General features: G+C 42.9%; 1 protein-coding gene across 1 annotated transcript in view; it reads left to right on the top strand.

Moving 5' to 3' along the window:
- The window catches only part of ZNF462 (zinc finger protein 462), a 48,864-nt gene that overhangs the window by 3,946 nt on the left and 28,654 nt on the right, over window positions 1-16,264 (top strand). Inside the window, exons 3-7 of the mRNA XM_017744667.1 lie at window positions 4-2,338; window positions 3,204-3,368; window positions 4,989-5,092; window positions 8,139-8,257; window positions 12,419-12,574. Of these exons, the coding sequence (XP_017600156.1) occupies window positions 4-2,338; window positions 3,204-3,368; window positions 4,989-5,092; window positions 8,139-8,257; window positions 12,419-12,574 (2,879 nt within the window). The remainder of the gene's footprint in view (window positions 1-3; window positions 2,339-3,203; window positions 3,369-4,988; window positions 5,093-8,138; window positions 8,258-12,418; window positions 12,575-16,264) is intronic.

Here is a 16,264-nt window from a genome sequence, read left to right as displayed (position 1 = left end):
GAGGCCGCCGGTGTCCATGCAGCAGCTGGGCCGCGGCGGATCCGAGACCTCCGTGAACCCTCCCGAGAACGAAATGTTCTTCTGCCAGCACTGTGATTACGGGAACCGGACCGTGAAGGGCGTGCTCATCCACTATCAGAAGAAGCATCGCGACTTCAAAGCCAACGCGGATGTGATCCGGCAACACACGGCCACCATCAGGAGCCTTTGTGACCGCAGCCAGAAGAAGTCAGCTGGCAGCCTGCCTGCCCACACCTCCGGCACCGAGCGGGACAAGTCCAAGCTGAGAGCCCTCAAGTGCAGGCAGTGCAGCTACACGTCCCCGTACTTCTATGCATTGAGGAAGCATATTAAGAAAGACCACCCGAATCTGAAGGCCACGGTCACATCCATACTGAGGTGGGCGTTTCTGGATGGCTTGATAGAAGCTGGTTATCACTGTGAATGGTGCATTTATTCACACACTGAGCCAAGTGGCTTGCTTGTGCATTACCAAAGGAGACATCCCGAGCATTATGTTGATTATACCTACATGGCAACCAAACTCTGGGCAGGTCCTGATCCTTCCCCTCCTGCCCTAGTGATGCCAACAGAGATGAAGACCTATAAATGCAGAGACTGCATTTTTGAAGCATCTTCTATTTGGGATATTACTAATCACTACCAAGCATTTCACCCTTGGGCCATGAATGGAGATGAGTCTGTGTTGCTAGATATCATTAAGGAGAAAGATTCTGTTGAGAAAACCATGCCACAGCCTGATGAAGGTGGGGTCAGAATGGATTCTGAAGACCAGATGGCAACATCACAGATGGATCAGGATGCCGAGTGTGCAGAGGATCCCAGCCTTTCCCATGAAAAAACTGTCCAGCTGGCTTCTGCAAATCCTGCCATCTCCTCCACTCCGTATCAGTGCACAGTGTGCCAGTCTGAGTACAACAACCTGCATGGCCTCCTGACACATTATGGCAAAAAGCATCCTGGCATGAAAGTGAAAGCAGCAGACTTTGCTCAGGACATAGACATTAACCCAGGGGCTGTCTATAAGTGCAGACACTGCCCATACATTAACACACGTATTCATGGCGTCCTCACACACTACCAGAAGCGGCACCCATCAGTAAAAGTCACTGCTGAAGACTTCGTGCATGACGTGGAGCAGTCGACTGATATTGCTCAGAACGATGTGGAAGAGACAAGCAGGATTTTCAAGCAAGGCTATGGTGCTTACCGGTGCAAACTCTGCCCTTACACCCACGGAACCCTTGAGAAGCTGAAAATCCACTACGAGAAGTACCACAATCAACCTGAATTTGATGTTTTTGCCCAGTCGCCACCAAAGGTGTCTGCCTCAGTGGAGCCAGACATGGTGACTGAAATCAAGGCCTCCCCAGAAATTGCTGCTGAGGATGTTGGAGAGGTCTCCATGCCAGCGCCTCATTTCTCCAGTTCTCACTTAGTGTCTCACACAGTTTTCCGGTGTCAGCTCTGCAAATATTTCTGCTCCACCCGGAAGGGGATAGCCAGGCACTACCGCATCAAACATAACAATGTCCGGGCACAGCCAGAGGGCAAGAACAACCTCTTCAAGTGTGCTCTATGTTCCTACACCAACCCCATCCGCAAAGGGCTTGCAGCACACTACCAGAAAAGACATGACATTGATGCTTACTACACTCACTGCCTGGCAGCCTCCAGGACGGTAAGCGACAAACCCAATAAAGTGATCATTCCATCTCCTCCCAAGGATGACACTCCTCAGCTAAGTGAGGAGCTGAGGAGGGCTGTAGAGAAGAAGAAGTGCTCGCTCTGCTCCTTCCAGTCCTTCAGCAAGAAGGGCATCGTTTCCCACTACATGAAGCGTCACCCTGGTGTCTTCCCTAAGAAGCAGCACGCCAGCAAGCTGGGGGGATACTTCACTGCCGTGTACGCTGATGAGCATGAAAAACCAGCTCCAGCCGAGGAGAGGAACGACTTCGAAAAGCCTGAGGTGGAGGCTGAGGCTCAGGAAATCGAGTGGCTTCCCTTCAGGTGCATTAAATGTTTCAAGCTGTCCTTCAGCACGGCAGAGCTGCTGTGCATGCATTACACTGACCACCACAGCAAGGATTTGAAGAGGGACTTTTCCATACTTGGAAGCGGCACCCGCTCTCAGAGCCCTGTCTACCAGTGCAAGCACTGTGATACAAAACTGCATAGCACGGCAGAGCTGACTGCACACTTGAATGGTCACAATGAGGAATTCCAGAAGCGTGCCAAACGTCAGGAGAGGAGGAAGCAGCTTTTGAGCAAGCAGAAATATGCAGATGGTGCTTTTGCAGATTTCAAACAAGAGAGGGTAAGGATTTGTGTGTCTGGTCTCTTTCTCTGCCCCCTGCTCCCCTCTGGGGAGCCCACCAATACTCACTTGCATGTTCTCTTTGACAGCCAAATGACCACAGGCTAATGGATGACTCAGAGTGCCAGTGAGCTCCATAAGTCAATTACACATTCTGCTTTAATTCTTCATCCATCCCCACATCTCCCTAGGTTCTGTAGGAAATCTTGTTCCTTCCTACTGCTTCATTCAGTATTTTCTTTATCTTCTTTCCTCCCTCCCACGCTTCTGGAGGGCCATCTGTGTCTGACAGTCGCTCGTTCTTTTGTGGCAAGGCTGCCATGTACTGTGTCGCAGATTCTCTACAGAATGTCCCATCCTCTTCTTCCATGTCCCTCTGAATAACATATCAGTTTGCTTCTCAACCTTCTCTCTCTCAGTCCTTTTTCTCATTGAGCACTCAGTATGAGCATGACATAAACCTGTCTGGTGACAGAAGCTTTGGGCAAGTGCCTTAGAGGACCAAATTGTTGCTCAATTTCTTGCCCCCTTTCCTCCTTCCTTCTGCTTCAGTTTGAGAAATACACTTGCGCAGGAAAAGCTTTGCACAGATGTTGGGGAGGTCATGGGGTCATGGAGGAGAAGGCACAGTTCAGGTTAAAGTGGAATGGTCTTCTAGAGGACCGCTGTTAACCATGAACTGAAGGGTTTTTCTGCACAGATGTCTCGTCCACTTGGTAGGAATTAATGATGTCAACAGGAATTGACCTTGCAGTTCTGCAGAACTGGACATCGAGTATAACGTCAGGTCTGAAGTCTGGTCTGTGCTCCTAAGAACGATGTGACAAAACCTGCTTCATTGATTTATGCTTGTGTGCTCAAACAGGCTTTTGGACACTTGGAAGACGTTTCAAAACTCAAGGAGAGGAAGGTGGTTGGCTACAAATGCAAATTTTGCGTGGAAGTCCATCCAACACTTCGAGCCATCTGTAATCACCTCCGCAAGCATGTCCAATACGGGAATGTCTCTTCTGTGTCAGCCACAGTAAAGGTAAGAATTCCTTAAAGGTGACTGAAAGTGACTGAAACTACTCGCATTGTGTAAAATAAAGGCCTTGTTGATAACCTGTGGAGGGCTCTTGTGAAGTTGAATGGGTTTTGAACTGGACATTCCGGTTCATTTTTTTTTTGTGTTTGGTTCATTTCAAGATGTTTTAACTTCTTTTCACTCTTGATCCAGGGGCACGAAGACTCTTTAAATTCTCATTTCTTCTCAGCCACAAAGGAGTTGATGTCGTTGGTGACCGAAAGACTTGGTTTATGAGCGGGGAACTTTCTCTCAGCTACTTTCTGGGCTACGTTTCTGCTTAGTTAAGCTCAAAAAGAGCTGTTAATTTTCCTTTTATATATATATTTTTTTTAAATTTTTTTTTCTAAGAAGAGGAAGTGTGCACCTTTCCACATTGGAACTTGCACGCTGGCTCCAAACAAAACAGTCAGTGGCCAGCTGAGCCAGCGATCCCTTTCAGGTGATGAGGTGCAAACGTGTTGTTCCTTTCTCCCTGTGGAAAGAGGTACCTCCTATGACATCTCCAAGGACAGGCGATGTCCCAAAGTCTGATTTCCAGGATATTTATTGGCAGGGGAAGTGAAAGTGCACCAAGGCTGTCTCTTGTCAGAGACTCCTGCTGCCTGACTGACAGGGCTTTTTTGGTGACATTTTCTGCTTTTTATGGGGAAGCCGTGTCCTCCACAGCCTAACTCGCACCACCTGAGAGAGCTTTCATTGCCCTACCACTGACCTTTCTTTACCTTCTTATCTGGTACTCCTGACAGATTCAGATGCTTCCCTCCTAAGAGTCCTTTCCCTCTTCTCCTCGCTTCTCAAGTCATGCTTATGTAGGGTCAGTGCTTTCTTTTGAGTAAATAGAAATCTTGCATCAGGGAACAAAAGCTGAGAGCCACGGTCTAAAGAATGTGCTCTTACAGGGTATTTAAGTAGCTGCACAAATGCATGTTCTGGTTAGAAAAGAAAAAGGAAAGTTACGAAAGAGAGTTGAAAATAAAAAAGACTTTTTCTGTTTGCTCTATATTTTTGAAGAGGTTTCTAGGGGCTTAGTGTACCGGCTTCTTTCTTTAGAGTTCGACACTGGTGGACAAAACCTACTGTGGAGTAGACAACTATATTAGTTTGCAGGGTAGCTACAGTCAGCCAGAGCAAAATAAACTGTCATTTATCTTGATCAAGGAGTGAGATTTTTTTTTTTTGACATATGCATGCATGTATATAATAGATATAATTATGTTTTTCCCTCCCAAGAATAGATAATTTTTTTTTTTTTTTTTTTTTTCAGAAAGCCATTGATGTGGAGTTTGTGTAGGGATATATTTAGAGAAATAATGCAGTGGGAAACCTGGACATTCTGATGAACACAGGGGAAAGACGGAGGGGCAGAAGGGAGAGAGAATTGATGGCTCTGGGGGGGTATGTGTTTTTTAGCAGGAAGCTGAAGATCCTTCAAACACAACTTTGATGGAGGGTTTTGAGGGAGCCAAAGACCCTGGCATTGTGGAATTTACAGAAGCTGAATATGGAGCATCCCTGGAAGATGAAGCCAGGCCTGGGGGCTACCACTGCAGCCAGTGTGACCGGGTTTTGATGTCTATGCAGGGTCTGCGATCCCACGAGAGGAGTCACTTGGCTCTGGCCATGTTTACCCGGGAAGACAAGTACAGCTGCCAGTATTGCTCCTTTGTCTCTGCTTTCAGGCACAAGTAAGTTGTGGCTTTTACTTTTGTTTCCTAAAAATCACCTGCTAGCAGTGCTGTTTTGTGGGCTGACACTGAAGAAGGGCTCGCTCGACTTGATGTTGAGCCACGCTTTTCTCGTGGTATTTACATAGTTCCCACCTACAATATCCTTGGCCATTATGGTTGGCTGTTCATAAGATTTCATCTTTGTATTTTCTTGAATTCATGTCAGCCCTCTTTTTGCATGTAGGGGAGAGGCATGCAGGCCAAAGAATAAGAATTATTTCAGTAGGCAAACAGTGCAGCCCACTACTTTAGGCACCCTTGTCAAATGCATGAGGCTTAACAAGCCAAGAAGTATTTTCCTAGTTAATCTTTCATATTTAAGAAACTTCTGCTGCATGTAACTTACCTTGTTTGTAATTACTACAGCTCTTTGTGGGTTGAGTTTTCATTTCTCTTGTTAAAACAGTGCCATAAATTTATCTTAGATCAGATTTTTTTTTCTTAATTATGGCATGCAGTTTCAGTCTACAAATATTTCAAATTCATACCAGTGTGGTATAGGAATGACTCCTTCACCCTGCTTCCTTGTCTGATACATGTTGATCATTAATAGTCACATTTCTTATAATTTGTTTCCCTGAGCTTTGACTTAGTTTTAAGTTTGTTAGTTTTAGAAATTATTTTAATTGTAAAAATGTGTGTCCCCCTCCCCCAAAATGGGGTTTGTGATATATTTTATATTTTGGCATCCTGGACCTGATTCACAGGTCTGTGTTTTCTCTTAATGTCTGGGGAGAGAGCTGCTTATTCACTCTTCTAACAAAAGAAGACAGATCGAGGTACTCATTTGATGTAGGCATTCACAGCACTCTCTCTTAAATTTGGTGATGACGTCACCACTTTGCAATCAAATGCATGTGGAAGAGAAGGCATTTTTTTAGTTCCTTGTGTTAAAAAGCAAGGTTTCTGGTGGTGTCACAGCACTGCAAATTGATGCCACAGTTTGGTCTGCCTTGTTGGGAAGGTCCACGGGCTTGAGCAGCCCAGAGTAGGAAAGGGATTTAGGGGAAGGATGTGTACTGCTTTGGGAAGGCTGACAGTGAGGAGAGCCCCTGCAGGACTTGCTGTTTGCCCAGTAAACTTGCTTCAACAATCAGACTTTTGTTGGGTTTGGTGCCTAGTTACTCTGTTTTCCTGCAGAGGATAAGTCATGTCCCAGAAGTTGCAGGATGGGTAAATCAAAAAGTGGTGGATGGCAGGGAAGAGCTCATCACCTAACTTGATAATAGGTGTGGTTTCTGTTGTTGAAGTTGTTTGCTTCTTTTATTTTTGTTTCTGATGCAATTATTCTCCTGGGAGATTAAGACTGTGAAAGAAACCAAACCAAATGTTTAAACAGCCTGAATCTGAACGAAACTTTAAAACCTCCTTTTGGAAGAGTGCAGCTGGCAAAGTATGTGGTTGTGAATATAGTTTTAATTATTGCCATGTAGAGTACCTTAAGGTATATATTTATAATAGCTTAATGTGTATTACATACCTCTTTGGCAGCCTGCTTTAATTGTTAAGTAATCTCATTCCCTGGAGGCTATTTAAAACAAGTTTTGTTCTGTGAAGTACTCACTGCAGGCATTCAAAGCCTTACTCATTTAGGAGAATTTTTCCCCCATTTCTCTAGGAAACCTGTGCATTTTGTCTTGCCAGAATCCCCATCCTGGATTTCTGCTAAAGTTATATTGTATGAAGTGACCCTGAGAGGAGATACAAGTTCATTTTCTATTTTTTTTTTTTTTTTTTGCTGTTCTCAGATGTTTTAATACACAGGCTTCAGTGTTAGCTCTCGTAAACAGGGATTTTCTGGCTCAGGCTCTTGTCAGTGTGGGACTAAAGATCACGTGAAATCTTGTGTAGCGTGACAGGGCTGGAGCAACTGCTACTTGAGCTACATGTTGATATTCCATAAAAGAGCAGGACAATTTGGGACAAATAAAAAGAACTATGCCCGAAATACATCCAGAACTAAGTGGGGGATGGAGGGCAGTTTTGGCAAGTTGCAACTCCTGCAGTGTCTCTGCCCTGTTGTTGTTCCATCACCGTGTGTGTGTGAGATGACTCAAGCTAAGACGAGATCACAAAGCAGAAATGTGTCCAAAGTAGAGGCTGCACTGGAAATGTTTACAGCTTGGGCTCAGACTACTTGCCTGCCACCCAGAGACAGTGAATTCATGCCTGTCAGCCACAGTGTAGGAACTGCAGAGCTCTGCAGGATTCACTCAGTTAGAATGAATTTGATCTTAAGTTAGAAAATGTGGGAAACATCCTTTTTTCCTCCTCCAAACTTTACTGAGCTGCTACAGCAAATTGTGGAGAGAGCAGTGTTTGATCACTTTGCTGTATTCAGGCTGTTGGTACTTCCATTTTCCCTGAAGAAAGTAGAGGCTGGTCTTTGCCACCCCTTCTCCTCCTGCTGAGCTTCATGTAGAATCTCCTACACTGCTGCTTCTGAAACTCCGCTGCCTTTTAATCCTGGAACTCATCAACTGTACCCTGCTGGCACCCTCCCCAGAGCAGGATCTCTAATCTGCTTTTGCTGCAGTAACCAAAAGAAGGCTTCCTCAGTAAAGCTGGTCAACAAAAAAAATATATATTTTTTTTATTTTTTTTTTAATCCTTGATCAACAGGACAAGAGGGGACATACTTTCACAAAAACGTTTGGCAGGAGAAAAACTGTATAATGATCATTTCATAAGAAAATAATTTCTTGCCTGTTTCATATTTCTTCTTTCTGGGTCATGCATAACTTAGTTTATACTAATCTTGCCCTGTAAGTTTATTTAGGTGGCTTGCTCTCTGTATGAACAGAACTGGTGTCAGCTCTGCTCCTTTCCATCACACTAGGTTTGACTTTGTTGTTTAAGCAGATGTGTTGAGTTTGTTGAAGAGAGAGTATGAGAAAGAATCCTTACTTGTTCTGTTGTTGCTATAAAGTGCTTTGGTTTGCCTCTGAAGGGATGGCTGAAATGGTTGACTCTTTTCTTGTCTCCCTTTCTGTCTCTTTTCAAGCCTGGACCGCCACATGCAGACCCACCATGGACACCACAAGCCGTTCCGCTGCAAACTGTGCCCCTTCAAGTCCTCCTACAACAGCCGCCTGAAAACCCATATCCTCAAGGCTCACGCTGGTAAGTTTTTCCTCTCTGAGTCTTGCAGCCTGGCAGCTGAAATGGCCCGTGTTGTTCTTGTGGCTGATCACAGATGCTGGGTTGAACCACGTGTTTTGTCACCAGAACTGAGTAAGATTTTTTTCCAAAGGCCACAGTCGTGGCTTTCCAGCCAGTGAAACCTGTTGGGATAAGTGGGCGTTTGGGTAATGGGAAGGGCAAGGATTTAAAATGATGGGTACTTCAAGAACTTCTTTCCTCTCTTTTCTTTTATATGAGTGGTATTTTTTTTTCCTTATTTCTGCTTTTCTCCAAGTGGATTTCATCACTTAACACCACAGACGCCATAACAAAATTGGCAGTGAGCTTTGCTCTGCTCTTTGTATTTATGTTTGTGCTTTAGGTGACTCTGGGAAAAAGACTGTGAACTGCACCTTGGTTTTGGTAGAGTCTTATGCTGGTTTTCATGTTATAACCAAACACTGCAAACTTTGGGAGTCAGGTCTGTGTGCAACAGACTGAAAATGTCAGAATTGCATTACCAAACATGGAAATCTGCAAATCTCTGTATTTCAGTATGGAATCCATGCAAGCAAGCAAGCAGACATGCTTCTGAGGAACTGGAACTGGGAAGGTGATGTGTCACACAGAGTAGGTCACCTGAGATTGTTGCACCGTTGATCATTAAAAAATGAGACTCAGGATTTCCTCATCTTTATTCCTCGGCCGTAGACTCTTGGCACCGTCATGCATCCTGAATTGAAAGGTTATCCTTTGGTTTGCAATCCAAACATGCACTCTGATGCAAATAATAGAATAGTGACCAGTCTGAGAACCTGAAAACCAGCCCAGTTGTTAAAAACTTTTGACTAGGAACTCCTTGAACAGGAGTTTCTAACAAAAAGGACTACAAGAATGTTCCTTTTTCTATTTTTTGCTTGCTTAAAGTCATATACTCTGGCTGTGGTGGAGGAGGAAGGTGGAAAAATGGGGGGAAAAGGCATAAGAAATTTCTAGCTGTCTGCTGATTAAAAAAAAAAAACAAACTAAAAATTAACTGTTGCCATTGATCCAAAGGCATTTGTCATCTACAGAAGTATAGGAGGGATTGATGGTCTTGTGTACTTTGTTTCCTGTATTTTTTTTGGATTTCACAGAGCTTGTGCCAGTTTCTGTACTTGGATGGATAAAACAGATTAGCTCAACTTTTGCCACCTTCCCATTCTATGGGACCATGGCATTCTGTCCCTTCTAGGAAATCCAACTGTATACAGCAGTTCCAGGTCACAGAATCCCACATCCTGTACGGAGGAGCCATGGTTCTTTATTTTCACCAACCACAAAGTAATGTTTTCTTTATGCTATTACACAGCTGGGCTTCCTGCTTGAACCTGACAGATTTTTAGACCCAAAGTTGCCATGCAGCTAATATTTACTTCACACTTCTCTTCATGTAGTTCATTGATTTATTTATTAGGAATTCATGCTTCTGAACTTGGTTTAGTGGATGGACACCCCTTGAAGGGCCGTGTTTTGCATTGTACAAGAACACAATTTCATGGTTGCCTAGATAGTGCTCGCACAATGACTTGGGTAATAGGGTTTCCAAAGGCTTACAGATGTGTTTCTGCCCCAGTCCCATATCTACCAAATGAATGGTCACGTCACAGAAAAGTTGCTTGTATGTTTTTCAGTCAGACCTTTGCTTTAGTATGTTTTGAGTCAGTCATTCAGAAGTATGTATTACTGAACAAATGTCTGACTTCCTCAGACTCCCCAGTTTTTCAGTAACATGGTGGTTCTCTGAAACTCTCTCATGTTGCCATTTTTTTGTCAATTGTCAATCATCTCATTATCCGTTTATTTAGAATTTAAAACTTCAGTCCTCCCGAATTTTTCCTGAAGTCTCCTGGAGGTCTTATAAAAGTCTGTAAAATCCTGAATCCTGAAGTGTTTTACTCAGTCTGCCTCTCTCCCTCATTTTCTGGGCATGGATCAAAATTCAGTGAACTACAAAATCCGTTCTTGTGTGACAGCTGGTACCAGTGTTTCTGGCATTTGTTTTTCATCCAGTTGTGCCATCTCCTTTGGCGTGGAGCAGAACAGTTTACAGTTTCTCTAAACGGGCTCTTTGTTGTTTGCATTTGAACTTTTTCACCTGTTGTTTTCTTTTTTGTTTTTTTGGGGTTGTTTTTTTTTTGCTTGTGTTTTTGAGGGATCCTTGTTACCAATTTCTTAATTAGTAATTACTCTGGAAATGCAGAAATGGGTGACTGCAGGAGAAGAGCATTGGGCCTGTTCAGTTTCTGCGTAATCTGGAACATAATGCTTTGAGTACATATCAAGTGTTGAGACCCACTACATAAATCCTTGCATTTATTTATTTATTTGTATGTGTATTAATGTGATTACTTTGTCAGATGCAAAACTAGCAGTCAAAAAAAGTGCAGAAGACTTCTGTTGAGCCAAACTGTCGCTTTTCCTCTGCAATCAGGCACATCCTTTCATGATTTGATGTCCATTTGAAATGAATAGTGAGCATATTTATTAGTGTGTCTAGGCTGCTTGGTATGTAATCATCCTTTATTTGCTTTAATGTCTTGTGGTGTTTTTAAGTTAATGGTTGGTTGGTGCATGTTGTCATCCAGGAATCTCTTACACTGACAAAGCCATGAAGGTCTCTATCTGTATCCCACTGGTATCTCGTAACCTTGGAATATCTTTTGTCCACAAATTTTTATGTTCCATTGAACAACTCGTTGTGTGTGCTACTCAAGAAATGTTCTACTTCTCTTTGTAAAAAGGAAATATGTGGCTCACACAATGCACAGGTGAGGAATGTCACTTGAAAAAAACACGCAGGACAGTTTTTTGTTTCACCACTTCAGACTCTGAGTGATCTGTTCTTTTTCAGGTGCACCAAAAAAGGGCGTTCTAAGAGCTTGTATTTTGTCCTGACAATTAGTGTGGTTTTTCTGGAAGACAGGGGTGGGAGTTTTGTGGAGGATGGTTGCTAATCCTTTCAGGTGTGCTTACTCTGATTGGCTGCAACACGTGTGTTTTCATATTCTCTTTTGGTTCACTTATTTCTGGTGTGGGAAACCATGCTGCTTGAGAACCTTCTTTGCTGGATTTGTTGAGAGGTGGAAAACATTTTCTGCTTCGTTCATTACCAGAACTCTCGTTCTTCTGTTCCTGTTCATGAATATTTCACTCCTATAGTAGTTTTGGCACTTTATGTATGACTCATATGTGGCCAGTGTTACTCTTGTACATGGAAGTGGCACTTCCAAAACAATAACTTGGCACCTGTATATAATATCACATTGTTTGTGTTGGGACAGTTTCACTTTGTGTTCCAATTGCCTCCATGCCTCCATGCAAAACAAATCTTGTATCAAGATTTGTTTCCCTTTGTTTGCTGTCTCTATGGCTTGGAATGTATTCAGAATTAAATCCACTACTGTGCATTACTTCTGTTCTTTCACTCCTTTTAGTGCTTTTTCATAACACACTTCCACACAGCCTCGTAGGTACATCCTTTGTACTTGGCCTTGCTGTGTTCACAACCTTGAGTTGGTTGCCACTTTTGTGAAGATTACTGCTGCCTAATGGCAGGTTTTTCACAAGGAAAACTGTGACCTTTCCCAAATGTAATTACACCACACTGGCGGGGTTTTTTTTAAATTTTTTTTTTCTTTCTTATTTTTCTGTGGAGGGCCCTTTGTTAAAAGTTTTGTAGTGTCCTTCTTGCTTCATTAATAATGACGCTGGATGTGCTGCATGCAGAAACAAGTGACTTCACCATCTCTAGTTGCTGTGCTCCCAAAGAAATTTGGAAGTGCCGTGGTTAAGTGACTCCATTTTCATCCCAGAGTCTGTTTTCTTCCCATACCATGCAACACAGGCATGCTAAGAGTCTGGTCTCTGTTTTTTTGACTTCAGCTGCTGTGCAAGGATCTGCAGTTGTCAGAAAGTGATGCTTTGGTCCAAAGCAGGTGTCTACACCCACAGGCTCCAGACTGCTCCAGCAAGGAGACATGCATAGCTTGTTTTCTTTGGGATCATTCTTTCGCTGAAGAGTCCATGGGAATTTTACTGCCAAGTTCAGTAAGAGAAGTGTGAGGGCCCCATTTTGTTTCTTTTGTGAGCTGATGACTTGCCTGTATTTCGCTCACCCAGGTGAACATGCCTACAAATGTTCCTCCTGCTCATTTTCCACCATGACAATCAGCCAGCTGAAAGAGCACTCCTTGAAAGTGCATGGGAAAGCACTGACACTACCAAGACCCCGCATTGTCAACCTTGCAGCCTCACACGCCCACCACACCTCCAAAGGTGCTTCAGAGCAAGAATTTAATTGTCTAAGGTGCCGCTTAATATTTTTATTGCAAACAAAATTGCAGCAGGCAGCTTTGCACCTAAAGCATCTTCATTTGACGATTAAGAGGAAACCCAGAAGTTGCATCAAAACCAAGAGTAAACGTGGTGTTGTAGGAAGTGATCTGCTTGAGGGCCTCACTGGTTCATTCCACATTAATTTGTTCCTTCACTGCACCAGCTGACTTTGGAATATGTCACTGCTGGCTTTGTTAGCAGATATTTACATTGTAGAAGATTTTCATAGTTTCTGTTGATAGCCAGTGGGGAAGGGATCTTCAAATTCCATCCGTGCTGCTGATTTTCCGTTGCATTCGTAGAATCATAGAGTGGTTTGGGTTGGAAGGGGAACGTGAAGATCATCTTGTTTCACCCCTCTCCCACAGGCAGGGACACCTTCCACTATCCCAGGTGTTGCTCCATGTCCCAATGTCCAGCCTGGCTTTGGACACTTCCAGGGATCCAGGGGCAGCCACAGCTTCTCTGGGCACCCTGTGCCAGGGCCTCCCCACCCTCACAGGGAACAATTTTTTTCCTAATACCTAATCTTGTTAGTAGGGCACTTCAGTTAAACTACATGATTAAGCTTAAAATGTGAACCTGTAATAGTAGTAAGGGTAGTTATTGTTGTTGTCCTGGCTACAGAGGGCACCAAAAGTACCTTCAGATATTCAGCTGCAGGAAGGAGAACCTGAGCACTGTTTTCATTTCAGTGCTTCCTTTGAAAGCTGTTAATCCCCTTGTGCTGGAGGGCTGGGGAAGAAGACTCTTGGACAGCAGCAGAGGGAGGGGACACTGTTTAAACAGAGAAATAGAAGAGGTGTTGTGTGGTATCACAGCAAGCTTTAAGGCTTTTTAAGTAGTAGCTTATGAGGCATCTTTGGGTGTCACTTCCTACCAGTTAAGAAAAGAGCTCTTCTGTGGAAAAAAGCCAAAACAAAACAGCTTTAATTCCTGGATGAGTTTCATTGACATGGAAGGAGAATGTTTGCAGATGTTCAGAGAACTGGAATGTATGGAAGGAGTGTTAGAAGAGGGGAAAATACTTCTTTTTCCAGAAGCTTGAGTGGTTCTAGCTGCTAAACAGCAAGAATTTTGTTATTTGTTGTTTTGCTTGGAATACTGGTGAACTAAGGATGGGAGGTAATCACTATCAGTAATCATTTTGTAGCATTTTTGGTGTCTTTGCTTCCTTTTCTTTCTCACCAGAAAAAAAAAAAAAACCCACCAAAAAACCAACAACAAAAAAACCCAGAAGTGAAATGAGAAAGAGTGCAAGAAAAAGAAGCTCAGAAAATGGCTGAAAGGAATTGAAAGAAATAAGTAATTAGCATAGAAATACTTTATTGAAGAAAAAAAAAGACATGCAAAATATTTTTGTGATTTAGCAAGTCACTTTTTGGGTCAGAATCAGAATCTTAACAAAAGATTTTGACCAGCTGCTCCCAGACAACTTTTTGTCAGTGGGTTGTCTGGAAGAGTGAAATTACTGAGTTTTTTTGCTAATGCTTGCTTAAACTAATCCAACAAGCTGAGTACATCTTGAGGTGTGTTCCACTGTTTTTTTTTTTTACTGCCTTTTAAATAAAATGTTCTGTTACTGACTTAAGAAGTGCAGAATAATTTTCAGTGGCTGTCCTAGCCTTTCCTGTGTGTTAGCAGTCTTTTGCTAGCAGTGGTGTGTGGAGAGATACAGAAGGACAATACTCAGTTTTGAGGAGGATGGTTCAGTTACTTTTTTTTTATTATTATTTTGCTTATTCTGGGACCTCAAACTCATGATTAGTGGAGTTAAAATTCAACTGCAGATCCTGTAGAGGATAATTTTTCAGCCTTTAAGAACTCCTCTTAAAAATAGATAAAATGATGACTCTATTAACAAAAGCATTTCATTGGGTTGACTTCTGTTACCTAGGTTTGCACTGCGCACTACAGCCTGAGACCAAGGCCAAATTTGTCCCAATTAGCTAGATCATCTTTAAATGGGGTTAATGGTTAAGTCACTTTGACAAGAATAGAAGCCACCCACTGGGGAGCTGGTCAGACAAGTACAGGTGTTATAATAATCATGTTAGCATTTTCAGCATTGCTTGAGGAAGGAATAACCTGCTTTAAGTAATTTTTTGACATTATACTGTTGGCTGCAGATCAGGTTAATGGTGGCCGCTCTCACACCATTTAATGGGTTTTTTTTGTTTTAGAAGGCTGTAAACCATTGCCTCTGGCCCAGGCCTGTGAGTTGCAGGTGATAGATAAAATAGGTGCAAGGCTAGATAAAATACTGGTCCCAATAATAAGAAATTATTGTGCAGGGACTATTATGTCCAGCTGGAGTATTAGGAAGGGCTCACATGGTGTGGTGTAGCTGGATTTTGTCTGTGGGTGTGTATAAAGTAACCTGCAGTGTGAACCGTGAATTGAGTCATTTCACCTGGGATGCAGCACTGAACTAGGGCTGAGGTGAGAGACAGACAAAAGGTTGTATCCCATTGTTAGGGAACTTGTTTTGTGAGTTGATAGGTGTGCAGCAGGCTTGTGTGATTGAAATGGTTGCAGAGAGGAGCTGTTCCTGTCTGTGAATGAGTATTGTGGTTGGAATAGGAAATACGGCAGGGTGGCTTGCGGGTATTTGGGGAGCTAGCAGAACTCATCTTGTCGATTGTGGAGCTCTGTAAAAATGTAGAAGAGGGAGAAAGAAGGGTACTGAGCTGTAATAGCAGAGTGCATGTCTGAATAGAGCTGCTCTGGGACAGCAGCCCAGTGGAATTTCTGTGATGCTTCTTTTCCCGGAAAAAATTGTTCCCTGACGGGCCTTTCTTAGAACATTCCTTTTGTTCTTTTAGATTGATCCATTCATTAAAAGAAGTGAATGTATTTAGATTTCTGTGGCTTGTCTCTTTCAGTTCTGTGTTGGTAGCAGCAGACTTACCTGAAGCACTCAGCTGTACATCCCAGAGGTGTTTTGGGGTGCTTGATAGACTTTTTTCATGGAACTGAAGCTAAAATGGAGTAGGTGCTGAACGTTTTGGGTAGACCTATCCTTGCCAACTGTAGTGACAATTCTGGTAGTGACAGTTGTCATTAGAAAGCATAAAAACCTCTTCAGTCCAGTTAATAACAGTGATTCAGAGGCATGTGTGCTTCTCTCAGGGCAGTAGTGTAAGAAGGTGATTGTGTCACTCTCAGTGAGTCAGCAGAGAAGGCTTTTTTTAAAGATACATTATTCAAAGATCCTGCCTTTTGTATCGTACCCCTCTTTGCCTGCTGGGCAATATTTTGATATATAAAGAACCTGTTTTCACTGAATGCTATTCTAACCAGAGGCAAAGCACTCAGAGGGGTTTTTTTGGGCACTGTGGGGTAATAATATTTTGGTTTGTGGGTGTTTTACTTACGAACAGTCACAAAAAAAAAAAACAACCCAGATAATGTTGGTCACGAGTGCTATTTTTCTGCTTTTCAAAGTGTAGGAGCACTGAATAGTTTGTAGTGTCCAGCTCTTGTTAACATGATGAGGTTGCCATTGTGGTAAAATGCTCTTTTGCTCTCCTGATAGTTCACTGGTATTTTTTGTCTTGCAAGAAGGAAGTGGTGGGGATTTCCTATATATTTGCAAGTGTGTTTGGCTTGTTTGCTTGAGTTTACTTA

This window comes from Corvus brachyrhynchos, unplaced genomic scaffold, assembly GCF_000691975.1.
Source record: "Corvus brachyrhynchos isolate BGI_N302 unplaced genomic scaffold, ASM69197v1 scaffold449, whole genome shotgun sequence".
NCBI lineage: Eukaryota > Metazoa > Chordata > Aves > Passeriformes > Corvidae > Corvus > Corvus brachyrhynchos.
This window is presented reverse-complemented; position numbering and strand designations above follow the sequence as displayed.